Source organism: Haliaeetus albicilla, chromosome 11, assembly GCF_947461875.1.
Source record: "Haliaeetus albicilla chromosome 11, bHalAlb1.1, whole genome shotgun sequence".
NCBI lineage: Eukaryota > Metazoa > Chordata > Aves > Accipitriformes > Accipitridae > Haliaeetus > Haliaeetus albicilla.
In genome coordinates, this window is record NC_091493.1 from 25,957,386 (window position 1) to 25,975,190 (window position 17,805).

The window sequence follows — 17,805 nt, forward strand, 5'->3', positions numbered from 1 at the left end:
TCCAGAGTTTGGATGAGCAAAGGAGGAGAAAGGAAAATAAATTGCTAACAAAGCAAGTAGTAGCACAGACTTTAAGTGAAGTGGAATTGGGATCAGAATGGGTTTACTTTTCTGTGACTGGAGGCGTGGGTGGGGACAAGAGGAGGTGACAGGTGGCTTTTTAACCTTATAGCTATATGTTGGGAGTTTTACACTGAAACGCATGTGATTTGAGAGGCAAGTGGAAGGTGTTGGCCACTTGGTTGGCTATTCATATCTCCTCCCTTTTCTTGCTCTTTTCAATAGGATCAGTATGCTAATGCTTTTCTCCATGATGACAATATGAATTTTCGAGTAAACCTACACAGGATGGTGAGTCTTTTCCTCCAGATGATCTGTTACTATTTGGGATGAGAGCACAGAGGATTTGAGTCCCTGTATGTTGAAAACTGTGTCACAGACATCTAATCTAGATTAAGGCATGTGGAAATACTGTGAGAAGTGCAGTAGCTGGGAATGATTTTGAAATCACTCTCAGAATGTCTCACTCCTTCAGAGAGCAAAGAGCTGGTTGCCCTGTTGGTGAATTCAGAGGCCTGTGTAGCTGCGGAGGAGCTGTGTATTACAAGGTCTCTGAGGAAATCAGTGGCAATCTTAATCTTCAGCAAGCATTAGCCCTCATGATATATTAATAGCCAGCTGGAGTTAAACAGAGTGCTGTAATTTGGCTTATGCTTCATGCTGGGTGGGGTGACTCACCTTCAAGGAGGAAAGTATTTTTTCCAGAGCTTTTTCCTATAGGTATCTATGGAGGAAGTGTCCTTACCTGGCTCATGAAGCTCTGTAGTTACAAGTAGCTTGAATGGTTATCCTAACTTGATGCATTCTGTCTTTGTGGTTCTGGCAAGTTCCGCTTCATCTCATAGTGAAGCAGCACTTGGAAGTGTCACTAGTCCAGGATAGAAAAAAACATCTTTATAGCAAGCATACTGCAAGGGTACTAGTGATTCCCGCTTAACAGCAAACATGCCATTTGTCCTGCTTTCAGCTGGGATGGGGTTCATTTTCTTTTTAGTAGCTGGTATAGTGTTATATTTTGGATTTAGTATGAGAAGAATGTTGATAACACACTGATGTTTTCAGTTGTTGCTAAGTAGTGTTTATACTAAGCCAAGGATTTTTCAGCTTCTCTTGCCCAGCCAGCAAGAAGGCTGGAGGGGCACAAGAAGTGGGGAGGGGACACAGCCAGGACAGCTGACCCAAACTGGCCAGAGGAATATTCCATACCATGTGATGTCATGCCCAGTATATAAACTGGGGGGAGTTGGCTGGGGGGGGGGGGGGCGGGGCAGATCGCTGCTTGGGAACTAAGTGGGCATCAGTCGGTGAGTGGTGAACAATTGCATTGGCCATCACTTATTTTGTATATTCCCATTCTTTTATTATTATTATTATTATTGTCATTTTATTATTGTTACTATTATAATTATTATTTTCTTTCTTTCTGTCCTATTAAACTGTTCTTATCTCAACCCACAAGTTTTACTTTTTTTCCCCTCCCGAGTCTCTCCCCCATCCCACTGGGTGGGGGGGAAGTGAGTGAGTGGCTGCGTGGTGCTTAGTTGCTGGCTGGGGCTAAACCATGACACCATTCAATTAGCCTTTCTGGTCTCTTACAATAAAGACCAAAGCCATTTTATACTGCACACGCTGTTAAGAATGCAGATCAGACTTCTGGGTCAGGAGCAAATCAGTATGTTAACCAAGGGGGAGGAATTACTGTGTGATTTTTCTGCCCCACCCCCCCTGCACCCATGATATAACAGTGCCCTCCAGTTACACAGCTAGAAGAACAAAAACCCAGTGGTCAGCATGCTGAAAAACAGGCATAATTTTGCTCTAGCCATGGCTTTTAGGATTAATATAGGTGAGATAGCAGTTGGAGAAGGACAAAGGGAAGCCTATGCTGATGGTACCATTTGCATGAAAAATACAGTAATACACAGAATGTCACTTCAGGCTTCTGCTGACTTCTTTTCATCTTTGTGTGTTTGAAGCCAATGAGACATAGGAAGAAAGCAGCAGACAAGAACCTGCCCTGTCGCCCGCTGGTGTGTGCGGTGCTTGGTGAGTATTGTTAGAGTACGTGTGTGCTTGTGGTTCCTGAAGCATCTTTTTTCTGCAATAGAAGTATGAGATTTGTGGATTAAGGGGAGCGGTGGATGGACTTAAAAGGAGGGCAGTTAGGTACTGAAGATATTTCCAGCGATAGACTGTCCATCTCTATATCTGCCTGCCTCACAGAGAAATTAAAGCCAAGATTGCTGTTCTGTAGCAAGAAATCCTATATACATTTACAGTAAGTTTTGCAGAAGCCTGTTGGTCTCCTTTACCTGAATAAGTAACAATAGGGAGGGCAGTCGATAAATTTAGAGTTTTAGGTGAGTGTAGTAACAGTCGGTTACAAGTACTTTCTAGATGATAGAATGAGGGCAAACCTACAGAAAGGACAGATGTATGTTGGGGGAAGGTGTTTTCTCAGCATTTAACCTTTTCTGAGCAAAAAACCCGATAGGAATGTCAGTAGCTAGGTTTTGCATGTGGATATGGAGGCTCAGTTGAAAGCTTTTCATGCAGCATATGATTAGATTCTGACACTTGTTGCTGTTGAGGCCAAAAGCATAAATGGGTACAGAAATGGACAGAGCCTGAATCCCTGAATGACTCTTACGCTTGATGATATGGAAACAGTCTTTCCATATGGAAAACAGCATTTTCAAACAGGTGATTTTTGAAGCCAAGATACAAGTGCTGCATAAAAAAAAAATCTTTCTGGACTTACCGGTTTTCAGGCACTCTTTCCCTAGATTGTTTTTAATCACTATTGAATCATATTGCTGGGCTATTAGTACCCTAGGAAGTTACATCTCACAATTGTTACCACTGGCATGGGTTAAGCATTTTTATGCTGAAGTTGTGTTGGGCAGAGAGCACACACACATTCAGCTCATGTTTATTAGCTGAACGATAGTAACTTAGCTCTTTCAATTGTATTTCTCTACTCTTTGCCTCTTATCCTCACACTGGGAGCCCTAAAATGTTAAAGAGGCATTCTCCCTTTTTTTTAACCTTTTTTTTAACTTTTTTTTTTTTTCCCCTGAATGAGCCTTAAGCAGAAGCTTAGTCTGTGTTGAGATCACACTAGGTTTACTTGCTTCAGAATTTATTTTAGGGGAAAAATTAGGTGTTCTCTACATTCTCTTCTCTCTAAACATCTAGGCTGTACATTGTTTCTGGTAGGAATGATTTTTCTAAAATGTGCTTCTCAATGGAATTTTCCATTAGTGACAAGGCTTTGAAATATGAGAGCAATTCTAAGCATCAGAATTTGTGGTGTATTCTTTATTTGACTAATAGTGGGGAAAAGCATATGGGGAAGAAGTGCCTCAAAGCAAATTACACTACATGCCCTCAGTTTCCAGTAGGTTTTTTTTTAATTGCAGAGAATGTCTAATTCTCTTTAAAGTGAACAACAACAACAAAAAAAAGGGAAATTTCTCTCATCTAAGTTGGACTATCGTCTGGTAGAGGTAGGTAGGCAGGGTAGTTTGACTTCCTCATTGTTGTCTACTAGAAGTTAACTATAGCTAGCTCAATACTTACTTTTATAATTTTCTTTTCTGTCAGATTTAATGGTTGAGTTCATTGTAACACACATGATGAAAGAATTTCCCATGGATCTCTACATGTAAGTATCTGTGAGGTGACTCGTGATTTTGTTTGAAGTTTGAATTTGGGTGGATTCTAGTCAGAGCAATCTTCTGGCTGAAATAACACTGTGGTTGATGGGGGGAGCAGGATGGCTTTTCATGAACTCTTCCAGCAACTTTTTCTACTTCTAAAATGCTCTGTGTGCCAGACAACTGAAAGCAAAATGAATTTCCACCTTTCAGGCCAATTTCCTAATCTACTTGATCAAATACAAAGAGCTTTTCAATCTGCAAGAAGTTTCATAATAGCAGTCATTGCAAGAATCCCTACTTCCAGAAGTTGAATCTTGGTCTAGAAACTGAAAAGACAGTTTTGAAAAACCAAGGATGACTGACGTGAGACCTGGAAGGCAATGTGGACAGCAGGGGAGAGGTTTAAGCCTGAAATAGCCTGCTAGGCAGCAAAGGGTAAAACCCAGCAATGGGGAAAAGGAGAGAAGAGGACAGGGCTACACAAGAGCACTCCATGTGTCCCAGGAGGCCCCTAGAATGCTTTGTTCTGCTTTAGCCTGGAGGGCAGAAATAGGATTTAGGCAGATCATTGGCTTTGCTCTGACTGTACAGTACTGAATTTCCCCAAGGCTTGAACAGCACTATATTCTGTAGAAGAGATAAAGATACATAGGCTGTTTTCGCCTAAGGTAACTTTTCAGCATGTTCTGATTTTGCCCAAATAACCCTGCAACTACAGTGCCTTTGAAAGGGTTGTACAGTTCACTTATGAGTGTGAGAAATTTTTTTTTTAATGACAGTTAGAGAAGTAGTTGTAGATGGGTGTAGTGCATTGGAATTTCACAAGAAAGGTGTGAAATGCTTGGGCTCAAATGTAAGGTCACATCTAGAAACCCCCTGAGAGTGAAAATAATGAGCAGTAGCAACCATCAGTGGACATCTGTATCCATTCATTTTGGCATGTTTGTGCAGTCCTTTCACTACACTGCTGTCTGAAACCATCCCATAGCAGACACAGTTATTGCAAAGTGGGTGTTCTGAATGCACAAATAGTGTCATACTTCTCGGCAATACATTTAAAAGGTGACAATATGAAGCGGCTCAAGGGAGGGCATATTAATATTTAAAACAGAAATCCAGGTTGCTTTGACCAAGGGTGTTTTTTGTCCATTATGTGTATTATGAATACTCAGCAGAAAGCTAAAAAACAGAGACACCCTACCAGGATGGATAACTTCATAACTAAAGCAGTTTCACAACTAAAGCAGTGTGGTTTGGGAGTCTGTAGGCTGGTAGCTGGTGCCCTGGCTCCTTAGGCAGGGGTGCTAGGATTGTTATGCCCCTCCTCATCCCTTTTTTTCCATGCCTTGATTTCACCCAGAAAGCTGTATGCTACTGTATACAACCACAAGGTTTCAATGCTGAGATATGTTTGCAGAGTATTTTGCATTAACAGCTGTTGTAATTACAAAGAAATGTTTTAGCTGTTGGCAGGTTCTCTCTGGTCAGTGCCTTAAATAGTTTTTTTTTTGTGGAGGCCAATTTTAGTCTTGCAGCCAAGCAAATACGTAGGTGGAAAGGTACTGGGCATTGTCTGGTACCAGTAACATCAGAAATAGCAGGTCCCTTCCCAGAGCAATTGCTGTTCCTGATGTGAAGACATACAGCACTTAAAGTGATGCTCAGCTATTAAAATGGTTTTACCTTTATTTGTCTTAAAATCAGTTTCAATCCTTACCCCATCGTGCTATTTTTGGGATCATCTAAGAGTCTGAAAAGAATAATGTATACCTTCTCCATTTTATTTCTTAAGGCTTTTTAAAGCCTTATTTTGAACTCTTCATCCCATTTTGAGTAACTTCCATGCAAATTTTTAAAATTTGATTTCTCTGTGTTTGTCTGATGTGTAGTGTCTTTCAGCATTGTCTTTTCAGAGGGATGTTGATATTAATGAGATAATGTGTTTTTGAGAAATAGGGATTTGGGGAAAAGAATTTCTTTTTTTCAAAGTCTTCCTTCTGTTTTTTCTAAATGTCAATAAATAAAAATAGCTTGGTCTAACGTTCAAATTTGTATATATTTTTTGTCTTGTCCTTAATGATAGCTAATGCTAGAGAATTTGCTAATTATATTGTATATTTAGTTCTGATGTTATTTGTGAAGAATGTTTGTGCACCTAAGAGTTTGTATAAACCCTAGATGCTATGGAGACCTACAGGATTTGGAGACTGAACAAGTATACTAGCTATGTGTTGGGGGATTTTACAGCTTGTAGGTGTATTGCTTGATCATTCCAAAGTTCATACTTAAATTATTTGTTTAAGGAGGCTGGAAAAATTGATGGAAATGTCTTTTTTTCTATAATTAAACTGCGTGCCTCAGTCAAACTAAAAATCCTGCAGTTTGTTTGACTCTGTCATTTCCTTTAGCCTCATCATTTGGGCCAAAGAAACTGAAAGGCTCCATTGTGTCCAGATTTTACAAAATCTGAGCGCAGCATCTCGTACATATGGAGCCTGCAAGTTAAGTAACTCCTTTTTTGGACCTTTTGAGGCCCTCAGGTAAGGGTAGCAAAGAGTGGAAAGTATTAATTAAATATAAACAACAAACTTGCATTTGTAGTTGATCCAATCATGTTGAGCTTAAACTAGCATACAGGCCCCTTTCTCTTGTCTCGTCTGGTTCTTTCTTGCGAGTGTTGCTTCCCCTTAGAGTCCAAAACCATGAGCCTCATCCTCCTCTGATAGGCTTTGAGTTTGTCTATTTCCCTGCTGCTGATTTCAGAGACGTTTCCAGGTTTGATGTAGAATTGCTGGGAAATGCAATGTAATCCATCCTTTGCCCTCTGTTTTCCAGACGGTGCATTCAGATTGTGCACAAGCTGCTGTGCTACCAGAAGAAATGCAGAGTGAGGCTTCATTACACCTGGAGGGAGCTCTGGTCAGGTATTTGACTGTCTCTGCAGATGCAAAGTATGAAAAGCCCAGAGTGTGTGGCTGTTTGGTGGCCATGACTGCTTGTTCCATTGCTACAGGCTTAAATAGCAAGTGGCAATTCTGTTAAAGCATCTTTATTTTGCTTCTTAGTTGCTATGTGCAAATTACCTCTTTTGGAAAGTCAGATCATTATCATAATGGTAGCTAATTTACTTTCTTGTCTGGCCATGATCACCATGGTATCCAGATGTCTTTGTTTTTCTGTTTTATTACCTGAGTCCCTCTTCACCTGATTGGAGAAATGGAGTTATGTTTTATGCAGTAGTGTTTCTCTCTGTTATTTGTGAGTAGAAAGGAGGTAGGCTCTTGGGTAAAGGGAGATGGACCTTACTTTTCCTTTTTACTATAAGACATGGATACACAGAGTAGTGCGTGCAGCTCCTTCTGAAGAGAGCAACCTAGAAATGTCAGCGGGAAGGAAGAGAGGCTTTTAACTCTGACCTTTGCATTGACAATAGATGGCCTGGTTCATGCCACTGGTATCCTGAGATAGATGAGTATTATGGGGTTTGACTCATAATCTAGTGGACATAGCTTTGTAAGACTGTTTTATGAAGCAATCATTGTGTGGGAGGTCTGAGGAAGGGGTCAGCAGAATGGATGATGAGACCTAACAGGCTTCTTTTGTGGATGTGGTGTGTGCTTCTGTTATTATCTTGCAAGCAGTGAAGTAGCTCAGCTAGGAAAGTACAGTTAATCCCTTAGCTGTTGTGGCTTAAACAAGAGGTTTATGAAAATTCAAGGGAACGTGGTCCTAATTGTGTGTTCCTGGAGCTGTGCTTGAGACCTAGGATCAGTGACTTGGCTGGTGTAATGCAACTCCATCAGAAATCTGAGAGAGGATGACTTTTGAAAAAGGTGCTGATGAGTGGTTTGTGAAGCTGCTCTCAATTAACACTGAGTACTTCCCTTCAGTAGCTTTGCACAGCTGAGTGTACGTACAGAGAAATGAACCAACAATCTGAGTCACTTTCAGTTATTAAATTTTCACCTTGTGTGACATGTGGCCTGTTCAGACTTCTTAAATTATTCTTGTAGAAGGTGAAGTGGGTGCCGCTAATTAAGGGATTAGTGATTTCTTTTTGGTTGTTTTCTTCTGAACAGAGCCCCTAGAGGCACAGTTGCAGTGTAGTGCTGGTTCAGGAGAACACCATGTGCAGTGTGGACATCTATTGTGAATCGAAATTGCATCTGACAGTGTGTGTGGTACCTTCTCAGCAGTTACCAGTGAACCAGATGCATTCCTATTTGGCCAGGCTGAGCTGGGTCTTTCCTGCACACTGGCAGTATGGAAGTCTCAAATATTCCACAGTTCAGAGAGCACACTTTTAGGCATCTTTCAATCCTTAACTTTCCCTATTTGAGGGGGTGGGAGGGAGAATAATCCTTGCTACACGCTGAGATTCAGTATCATGGGATATTCTTTTTAGCTGTCTCTAATTAGCTGGTGTTTGTCTAGTGCTTTGGAAATGTAAAGTGCCTCAGAAGTATTAAGTACTGCACATACTTCAAAAGCAAAGCAGTAAAGTAAAAAGCACTCTGGTCAGGTTTCTGTGAAGGACCTGGAATGCCTGCACACTGAAGAGCTCCATGCTTACTATAGATTTCTGCATGTTTAGGAAGATCCTCTCATGCGGGAGTAAATTACAGTAAGAACATTTCAAATTTTTTTCTTATAGTGTGTTGAGGTGAACAGAGAGATTCTTCAGTAGCTGCTAGGTGATTCATAGAGGCTGGGAGGCCCTGGGTTGAATGGTACGTGCACCTGCAAAAGGGCACATCCCGGCTGCTCCAGGTGTGTACTTCTAGAGCGCTATATGTGGCAGACTAAATGCTAATTGCCAGCCCTAACTTGAGCTGTATTTCATAATTAACTCTTACCGCTGTCAAGGCTGCTCTTTGATTACCCAGAATGCTGCTGCCCTGGATGTGAAAGAATGGCTATTTTTCTGGTCTTGATCTATCTGACAGACGATTCCAAACCAGAGCACAAGGACTTCTGAATTCATTTCTATCCTTTATGTGAGTATATTCCCCTTTGGGCTTTTATTTTGGATTGAAGAATTAGCTGTTCATCCAGCAGTGATAACTAAAAGGGAGCAGCTATTCACTGTAAGGTCTGAGATCTCAGGTTGCCCCATCAGGTGTGCTTTACAGAAGGTCTTCAAGCCCACACTTGTCTTCTTGAATGACAAGGTGTGTGATGACTGAAACAATGCCCCTGTTGTGCAGCATGGATAATAGCAAGGGAAGCCCCCCAACAGAGCTGAGTGGAACAAAGACGCTGGAGGTAATTGGTGTAAGGAAGTATTGAAAGAAGGGGAGAGAATTCTACCTGGCACATGAAAGGAGAAGAGTCATTTCAGGCAGAAAATTGAGTGGGAGAAGAAGACAAAGGGAATGCTGTGGGGTAGGTAGTCGGTATAGGGTGTGGAGGAACTGAGATAAAGGTGGTAGGTGGAAGCAGTAGCAATGTGTGGAGCCTTCTGTTCACTTGCCGATTCTAATGTTAGCTAGTCTCTAATTAAGGAAAGCCACTCGTGTGTCATCTGATGGATAGATGCTCTTCCTTTGTGGGTGCTTTGTCTTCAGTATGGAAGGCCAGCAGCACTTTGAGAGTTTCTGCATTTCCTTTTTTGATTTTAAGTTGCAATGATTGCAGAGAAAAGCAGCGGAGCCCGGTGTTTGGCATCTCTCAGGACACATATCAGGCTGTTTGTGCAGTCTGTAATACTTTATAGTTTTTTGGATATGCCACTATGTGGCACATTGCATACGTATGATCTTAACTTCTGTTGGACTTCCTTTGTCAACATCTGAGCTTAAGGAAGAGCAATATTGTTACTGAGTCTTTTGTTGTGATTCAGCCTTAGCTTCGTTATTAGATCAATTCCTTCATACTAAGTTAAGGGGCCAGGACCTTGGCACTCAATACAATATAAAATCTCTAGCTGTGCTGACCAGATTACCAAAAATGTTTAGCGGACAGAGAATGATGCAGGGGTTTGAGAGCTGGAAGCAGGACTGACAGGAAGGAAGATCTGTAGGTGGCAAAAGTAGTATGTATAAGCTGGCTCTAGCTAAAAGTAGTCTGAAAATAAATATCAGATCACTAGTGGAGCTAGATTCTGGAATATCCTGGAAAGAGTGCTGGAGAGTGAAAAGCAATTGTAATTTGATTAGCCTGTGAAAATGATTACCAAGCGCAGTTACTGATAGGTGGACCAGACATTCACATCCAGAGATGCCTCTTGATCTTGGTTCCTCTTTAATGGACCTTTTCAGCAGATTATTAGCTTCAGTACAATCATCTGTGGTAGCTCTTCCTTTTTGAGTGCTGAAGAAAATCTTCAGGTTTTTCTTCTGTGACAGTGTACCATTACTGGTCACTAGCCTAGAAATTAGGCCAAGGTCAGAAACCGTTAAGTGGATATGATTTTGTTGACCTGTTCCCTTACTGACATTTTGGCCAATTGGAAATCTCCTGGACTGTTACGCCAGGTACCTTATACTTTTTAAACACTGATTTATTGAATGTCAAGTGTAAGGTAGAGCTGATAAGGAAACTTTACTCAGTAACAACAAGTTCCCTGCTCTCAGAAATAGCATGTTATGCCTAATGTTTTTCTTAAGTTCTGCTCCTTGTCATGTGAAAATGAGGTTGATTTTGCTGGTCATTAAGGCAGGGTTTGGGTTTTAATTGTTGAACTCTAACTAGTTTGTACAGCACTTGAGTGATGGAAGGTGCTATATATGTTGTTGTTGTCAAGCATGTATAAGCTATGCCAAAAGAGTTTTCATGAGTCATTTAAGCTTTTTATATAAAAAGACCTCATTTCTTCAGCTCCTCCCACCTCAAAATTAGTAATGCTTGAGCAATTCACTCTGAGCTTAGGGGGTGCAGGTAACTTCTTCGCAGTTGCTATGGTTTGCTTTAAGCAAAAGCCATGTTTAAAGAAACAGAAAAGCAATTCTAATATAGACTTAAAATAGCAAGAGTAGATCATTAAAAAATCTTAAAAATAATAATGAATAATGGTGAAATAGCTATTTATTAGGGCAACTGAATGCAAAGTAGGATTAAAATTGAGCTTTGCCATTATTAAGGATTGAAGATCAGTTTCCAAATTATTGTTAACATAAGGGCTACAGTTTCTTAGCTTGTAGCTTAGTTAATTTGATAGATGCTGAATGCACTGTTAAAATGAAGGTGCTTCAAATGTGTAGCACTATGAAGAAGTTAATTTTTCTCTGTTTTTAGGATTATCAAAACAGACTTTTGCAATGCTACTGGACAAAATATACTTTTTTCCTTTTTGTAGACTCTTTAGATCTTTTTGTCAGTTTTTGTATTTATAACATGTGGATAATATTGCTTTCAAAATCTTTTTGAGTGAATACTAAAGAGGTGAAATGTTCCTCTGGAACTTCTTAAAATAAAGAAGCAATATTTTTTAGGGGAGAAAAAAAACCCACTTTCAGTTTGTATAACACACTTGCCCTTATACAGTGCATGTTTAAGGTGGTATTGTTTAGTCACCTGTACTTTGCTTTGTTATTTCTGTGGCTGAAATATTATTACTGATAGTATTTGTTACCTATGGCATTTCTGGTTCTCCAACTGTTGATCAGGTCTACTTCAGCCCTCCGATTTGTGTTGCTGAACAGATTGGAAATCAGGTGACATTGTGTCTCCCCTTTATCTCTAATCCTGCTGTCACTGTCATATTCTGCAGCAGCTACCTGGCAAGGGAAGCATGTCTCCTTGCAGTTCTGGTGGAGTCAGGATTCGTATACTGGTGTACCAGACAGTCTAGTTCACTGGTAAAATGCCTGATCACTGAGTGCCATGAGAGTTTGAAAGACTATAGAGCTGCTTGGCCAGTTAGCAAATGACTTAAAGATTATAGGGAAAAGAATTAAAGACCTAAAATTTAACCTTCTTACAAACTCACAGAATGTCTTATGTGGCTTTAAAAAATGCTACCAAGGTACAAGATCCAACAGCACTGTCTTCTGCATGCTTCTGAGGTCTTAAGAGTTCAGAGGAAGCAGTCATGGTCCAGCTGATGGTATAGATAAGGCTGCTGTGGTAATTTCTGCTCAATGAAGAGTTCTATAATGTAGTAACAAAGAAAGAAATGTCTTTAAGCTGTGAAGGATGTTGCAAGCATCAGAGAACAGTCTCTTCAGCACAGCAAGTTCAAAGGTAACTAATAAAGGTCATGTGTAGGGATAGGGTAAAAGGAACAGGAGCTTGTGTGTTAAGTGTAAAAAAACTTCCGTAAAATGAAATCTAGGGTGAGTAAAGAGGAGGTCTGTTTGTCTCTGTTAAAGGGTTCTACTTGAACTTACTGCTTTGGGAAGAAAAAGGAGTCATTATGTGAGACTTGACCTTTCAAATACCTTCCAGCAGAAATGCTTTCTGACTTCACTGTGCTGCTCGTAAACTGTAAAGAGAACTATAGAACAAATGCTAGAGTTTTAACAACTTTGCAGGTCAACATACTCTACCTAATGGTTTTACCTGGTTTTACCTGGTGTTTGCCCTCTCATTTCTCTATGCCTTTTGATAGTGGGAGGTTGGCCCAACTTTTCAAAGCTGCACATCGGAATCTCCATGTGACTGAGAGCTCCCAGCCATTTGCCATATGCCATGCTGGAGATTTGGGATCTCATGAGTCGTTGGAGTACAAGGGGATGCTGGCTTTTTAAAGAGGGTGCCACATCACGGAGGAATGAGGCTGGAAGTGGGAATGATAGGCTCCCTCTGCGGTTCCCACTGGTAGTTCAGTGGGAGCACCAGGAACTGAGGGAGGAAGAGGCAAGAACAGTGTCCAAGCTTGTTGAAGGTGAGCTGCTGAGCAGCTGCAATGGGAAAGGGAGTTCTGAGTTGATGGGGTGGGTGGGTCTTTGGAGCTGTTGGGGATCTCGACCTGGGTGGATGGAGAGCCTAAGATGAATTGGAGGTGATAGTGTGTTAGGAGGAATAGGAGGCCCTGAGTATAGGAGGCACTAGGTGGGATGAGGTCTGGGGTTAGAGGGTTAGGGAGGCTGGGAGGTGTTACCAGATAGAAACTTTGGGTTAGAAATCATTGCATGATCTGAAGAGGGAGCTATTCAGCATTTTTAATTGTCAGGAGGGGACTCAATATCCTTTTCCTATTCTTCTATTAGAATGTCTTCCGGGGACTATTCTTTGGTGTGGAAAACTGAGGAATGAGAGCTAGCGTCTAGCTTAGGTGTGTATCCTGTGGGTTTTTTGGTTTTTTTTCCTAGTGCTGCTTAATGAATTGTATGCTTGAAAGAGGAAAGGATGTTTTATTCTTGGAATGATTTTTTGACCATTTCGGCTGTGCTTATGACTTCTTTCTGTGCCAAGAAGGACATGGACAGGGCTTCACAGGTCTCATATTAGCACTCTGAGAGCAGAGATGCTTAGCTCTAGGATTGCAAAAGCCAGTGAGGTCCTTTAGTATTCCAATGAACTGGGTCATTAAGTTGAAGTTTTGAAATTAGTGTTTACTTCTAAGTGGCTCAGTAAATCATTATTAAAATTGTGTTTAACTTGCATTTCATGCAATGTCCTTGTCTATGGCAACTTCCCTCACCTTTACCTGTAGATAGGTGACTGGCAAGCTTTATCTCTGTTCCTTATCTTTGAAATTGAAAGAAAATAGATAATATTGGCTAGCTGTTTAGTAGGAAGCCCAACAGGTTTACAAGCACTTGCGCTTGTTGACTCTAGTGAAGTTTCTGAGGAGGTGGAATAGTTCTGAAAATGTGTTGGAAAGAATATAGTTTCTCACACAAATTAAAGGCTGTAACTGTTATGTGCCATGGAATAGGCAGTGGGAGTTGGCAGCCCTTAGAGTTGCCTATTTTCTTTACTTACAGGAATGCTGGTGCTTGGTTGGACATGTGGTACTGTGTTGGCACAAGCTTGGTACAGGAGTGTAACTGTTAGTCCTGTTAGCTATTTCAGTGAATTTAGGAAAGGACTAAAATTGAAAGATAGTTTTATAAAATAAATTTTGTTTGTAGTTGTGATGTATGTTGCGGGTTGATATTTATTGATTTATTTAATTTGTACTTCTGGTAGTACTCCATGTTGCCCCAAAGAAAACCCTAGTCCCATCTTACAAATGTCACTTACAGGTGAAAGATGGAAGTTCAGAAGGAAGACTGCAAACATCTGCTTGTAGTCTTCTGCTGCTGTTCTCAACTGGTGGTCCAATTTCATGTTAACCTTTCCACATTTCCTCCTTCAACCAAAGCTAAAACAGTTTTGTGGTAAGAGCACACAGCCATTTGGTGAAATGTACTGGTATAAATCTCCTAAAGAAGATAATGTAAGAAATGCAAAAAACTCAGTGGCTTTCTTGTAAAAGAGGATGTTCTAAATTCTCTGCATGGGGCATTTTTAGGAAGCATCTGCTTTTAATTAAATCCTTGGTGTTCTATTACTTAATTCTAGTTACCTTCACTTTTTTTTAACATATTTTAATACTGATGATAAAGAGTTTGGCCCCACTTGCTGCTGGAGAGAAGAAGAATAATATAAGATTTGTGGCAGTTATTGATCACTTGGTAAGATCAGGATGGGAATTCTTCATCAACAGAGCCTTGCTCAGATGAGCACAAAGGGAATTTAGTCATCTAAGTGGACAGAAGTCTAGTAACCTTTTGGTCATCGTGCCTCAGCCTGGCAGGTCTCATCTGGATATGTTGCTCTGTCCTGCAAATTACTTTTTAAATAAAGCTGGCTAACACAGGACAATTGGATTGTGAATCCCTACCAGTTTGCAGATCATGGTGACCTAGTGGAGGTAGTGTGATAATTTCTTCTGGGAAACAGTCCCGTTGATGACAGGAGTATTACAGCCAGAGCTGTTCACAGATTTCTTTGTTGGCATGGAGGGGTTGCAGCATTCAGAATGCAGTGATTTATCCCTGTCCCCTTCTTGTTTTCAAGAAGCAGCAGTCCTGGGTTGCCTACTTTGCTATCTTTCCATGTTCTCACACAAAGTTTCTGCTCTTTCTCCAGATGCTCCTCCTTTTCTGTTTTAAAACCCCATGCAAAAATGTGCAACCTTAACTCCCAAGACTGCTATTTAATTAACAGTGTGAACCTGCACTGTCAGACAGAATAGAATTGAGCTCAATGCTTCTCTTTCCTCTAAAGACGAATGAAGCTTGTGGGTGTTTGCTTTTTTATTTTTTATTTTTCAGAAAAAAGCATATTGTTCATCTAAGCTTTAGCTGAAGTTGGAAAATTTGGTTTGTTTCTTACTGCTTGCTGGATTGCTATCAAGCAGCATTGGTCTGGCATCAGCAATTAGCATTTCCATTAAGCTTGCAATTTTCACACTGTTGGCTGCAGTTAGGTGGGAACAGCGAGTACCAGGGATGGGGACTATATAAAGAAAGTAAAGGATTGGAAGTGGCCTACTCAACTGATCCTGGGAGCGATGGGTTATGCCAGCAGGTACTCCAGGCCTCTGGCAAGCTGTTGTTTCTCATTAAGAATACAGGCTGCTTTCATGCTTATACCCTGAGAGTCATGGGGAAAAGAGGGAACAGCTGTAGAGTGCTGAGGTGCTGGTGATGGGGACCCTGCCAATAGCCAGCTGCTGTCAGCCAGAGCTTTGGTGGCCGGGAGCAGGAATTCGGCAGTGCCTGTGCCAGCACAGGGAGGCAGCAGTTAGAGGAGCCATCCAGCCACGAGAATTGTTACAACTATGAGCGGGGTGCTCCCTCCTTATCAGAGCAGAGGGAAGGAGCTGAAGCATGTTGAATAGCGATGTTGACAGAGCTTTTATTGCTTCCCCCGCTTCCCTGAGAGGCAACTGCAGCAATAGTGCAACAGTCTTGTTTTCTAGCACTTTGGCTGATTGACAGGAAGCTGCAAGTGCTGTCCCTGAGTAATTGGTTCACTTGTCAAAGGATGCTGGGATAGTTTGTGCCTCGGGGGGTTCTGGTGCATTAGTTTGTAATAGCAATGTAGCTATTTCTCGGACACGCTTCCTATTCCTACTGCTCTATCCCGAAACTACCTCCGTTGGTTCTTTCCTGTCAAACCCTATCTGTAGATACTCATCTCCTGCCGAGTTTGTTTTGATCACTGCTCTGCTGCGTGTCTGCCCATGCTGAATGTGGCCAGATCTGCACCTTCTTAACACTCAGGTCATCTCAGTATATCGTATTTGAGCCTTTTGCTTCCCTACTTCTGAATTTCTCTTCAGGTATAGTATTTATTAGAGGTGATAAATCTGTTCCAGGGTCTCTCTTTCTCCTCATAACAGCACAGTGGGATATATGGTTATGCTAGCTTAGCCCTTGTGACTTCCAGTCTAGAATAGGAGAGTGGACTGGTCCATGGTTATGGTATTGTCATGTTGTGAGAGTCTGTTATTTCCACACTCTCTGCTGTAGTTTCCCTTGTGTAAAGGGATCATGCTGAGTTTTGGAATCTGGAAGAACGTTATGAGAAAGCTTTGTTTGGCCTATTACTTCTTAACAAGCATTTGATGTCGGCCATTTAGAGGCAGAATACTGAGCGTCAGTGGGCCTTTGGTCTGACTGGGTATAGCCAGGGCTGTTCTTGTTGCTCTATTTATGCTTCCAGTGCTGTGGCGGACAGAATGGTGCTGTTTTCTTTTTTATGTTGGAGGAATTGAAGCACAGAAAGACCAAAGTCCTGCTTCCTGAAGAATCGAATCCAGTTTGTTCTCAGTTGCAGTCTAGCGCACTAATCCTTACTAGATCTGGCTTACCATGCGCTACAATGAGTTGTATGGACTTTGCCTTGGGAGTATGTATATGTGAACAGGCTGGCTGCAAGAGGTCCAGGGTAGTTACCGTGCTGCTGAAGCACTTGTAGGCAGAGGATTTCTCTGCAGCATGGAAGTATTGCCCAGATGTCATTAACAGCCACCCTGTAGTGACGTTTGGTTGGGGATCCTCCTAAGGGGGTTGTGAGTGGAAACACTTAAAGGAAGACACTGACTGTACTGTTGGTGCAATGGTAACTTCCAGAGGGAATGTGAAAATCACTCCTCTTCCCAGTGTGTCCTGAGAGCTGGAGGGTAGAAAATTGGAGGATTTTAGTAGAGTACAGAATCCTGTTAATTGATGTTATACTGCAGTTGAGGAGCCCTCACATCTCTTTTTTTCTCCCTTGCTCCTTTGTTGAGGGCCATTATATGCACCATTAGAAGATTTTTGACCTATAAGCGCAGCAGATGCAGTGACAGAGGCCTCCATACTGTGCTCAACCCATCCAACCTCTCATTGATGTGTATCTCAGGGCTGTTCTCTTCTGCTCTGTTGTGCAATAACACATCAGAGCCTTTTGATGCTCTTGGCAGAATCTGTGCTACATTCTGGTTTGCCCAAGGGACGGTACTACTTCTTTTTCTTTCCCCCCCTTTTCTCTATGTAACCTACCTCCATGCCCCTGTTGCATTACACGTGATGCAAACAGTGAACACTGAGACACTAAATAGAACAAAACTTTGTGTGAATCCCAGATGTGCTGGGGCTGAATATACTTCTGTTTGAAACGAGACTTACAGGGAAAGAAGGTAAGCCTGCTATGGGAGGAGGGAGTGAAGGGCATCTGTCCATAACAGGAGTTACCTCCTTCCTGGTAGAAGAGCAGAAGAGATGCTGGCTGGCCATCTTCTTACAGAGGATTGACTTGAAGAAGGGCAGCAAATAACTGAGGAGGAGTGCTGTTGCTCCTCAGCAGACTGGCCACAAGAGCTGATAAGGGAAAGTATCTGTCCTCAAAAGCAGCTGTGCAGTGGAGGAGCTAAGAGCCTCTTTCACTGCAGTCATTTCAGTTTAAAAAGCAGGGAGGCTATCTGTAAAAGCTGGTGATGTCACTTTTCATCCTTTGGCTATAATAATCCTTGGGAGAGAAAATTGCCTAAAAACCAACCTGTATGCTTTATACCACTTTCATGTACAGCCAATCATATGGCTTCATGTCCAATTTAAGTGTCCACTCAAGATGCTTTTCTACTTGGTTTTGAGGCGGTAAATGTAGGTATTCAAGGCCACGTTCTCTTCTTGCTGATTTAAGAACCATAGCCTGTGTGTTC

The 17,805-nt window shown here is 41.5% G+C and overlaps 1 protein-coding gene across 2 annotated transcripts in view; it reads left to right on the top strand.

The window, feature by feature from the left end:
- Positions 1 to 17,805, top strand: part of ARMH3 (armadillo like helical domain containing 3) — a 130,319-nt gene that overhangs the window by 36,423 nt on the left and 76,091 nt on the right. For both annotated transcript variants that reach the window (XM_069796801.1, XM_069796802.1), the window contains exons 17-20: positions 286 to 351; positions 2,037 to 2,106; positions 3,667 to 3,727; positions 6,558 to 6,646. In XM_069796801.1, the coding sequence (XP_069652902.1) occupies positions 286 to 351; positions 2,037 to 2,106; positions 3,667 to 3,727; positions 6,558 to 6,646 (286 nt within the window). The remainder of the gene's footprint in view (positions 1 to 285; positions 352 to 2,036; positions 2,107 to 3,666; positions 3,728 to 6,557; positions 6,647 to 17,805) is intronic.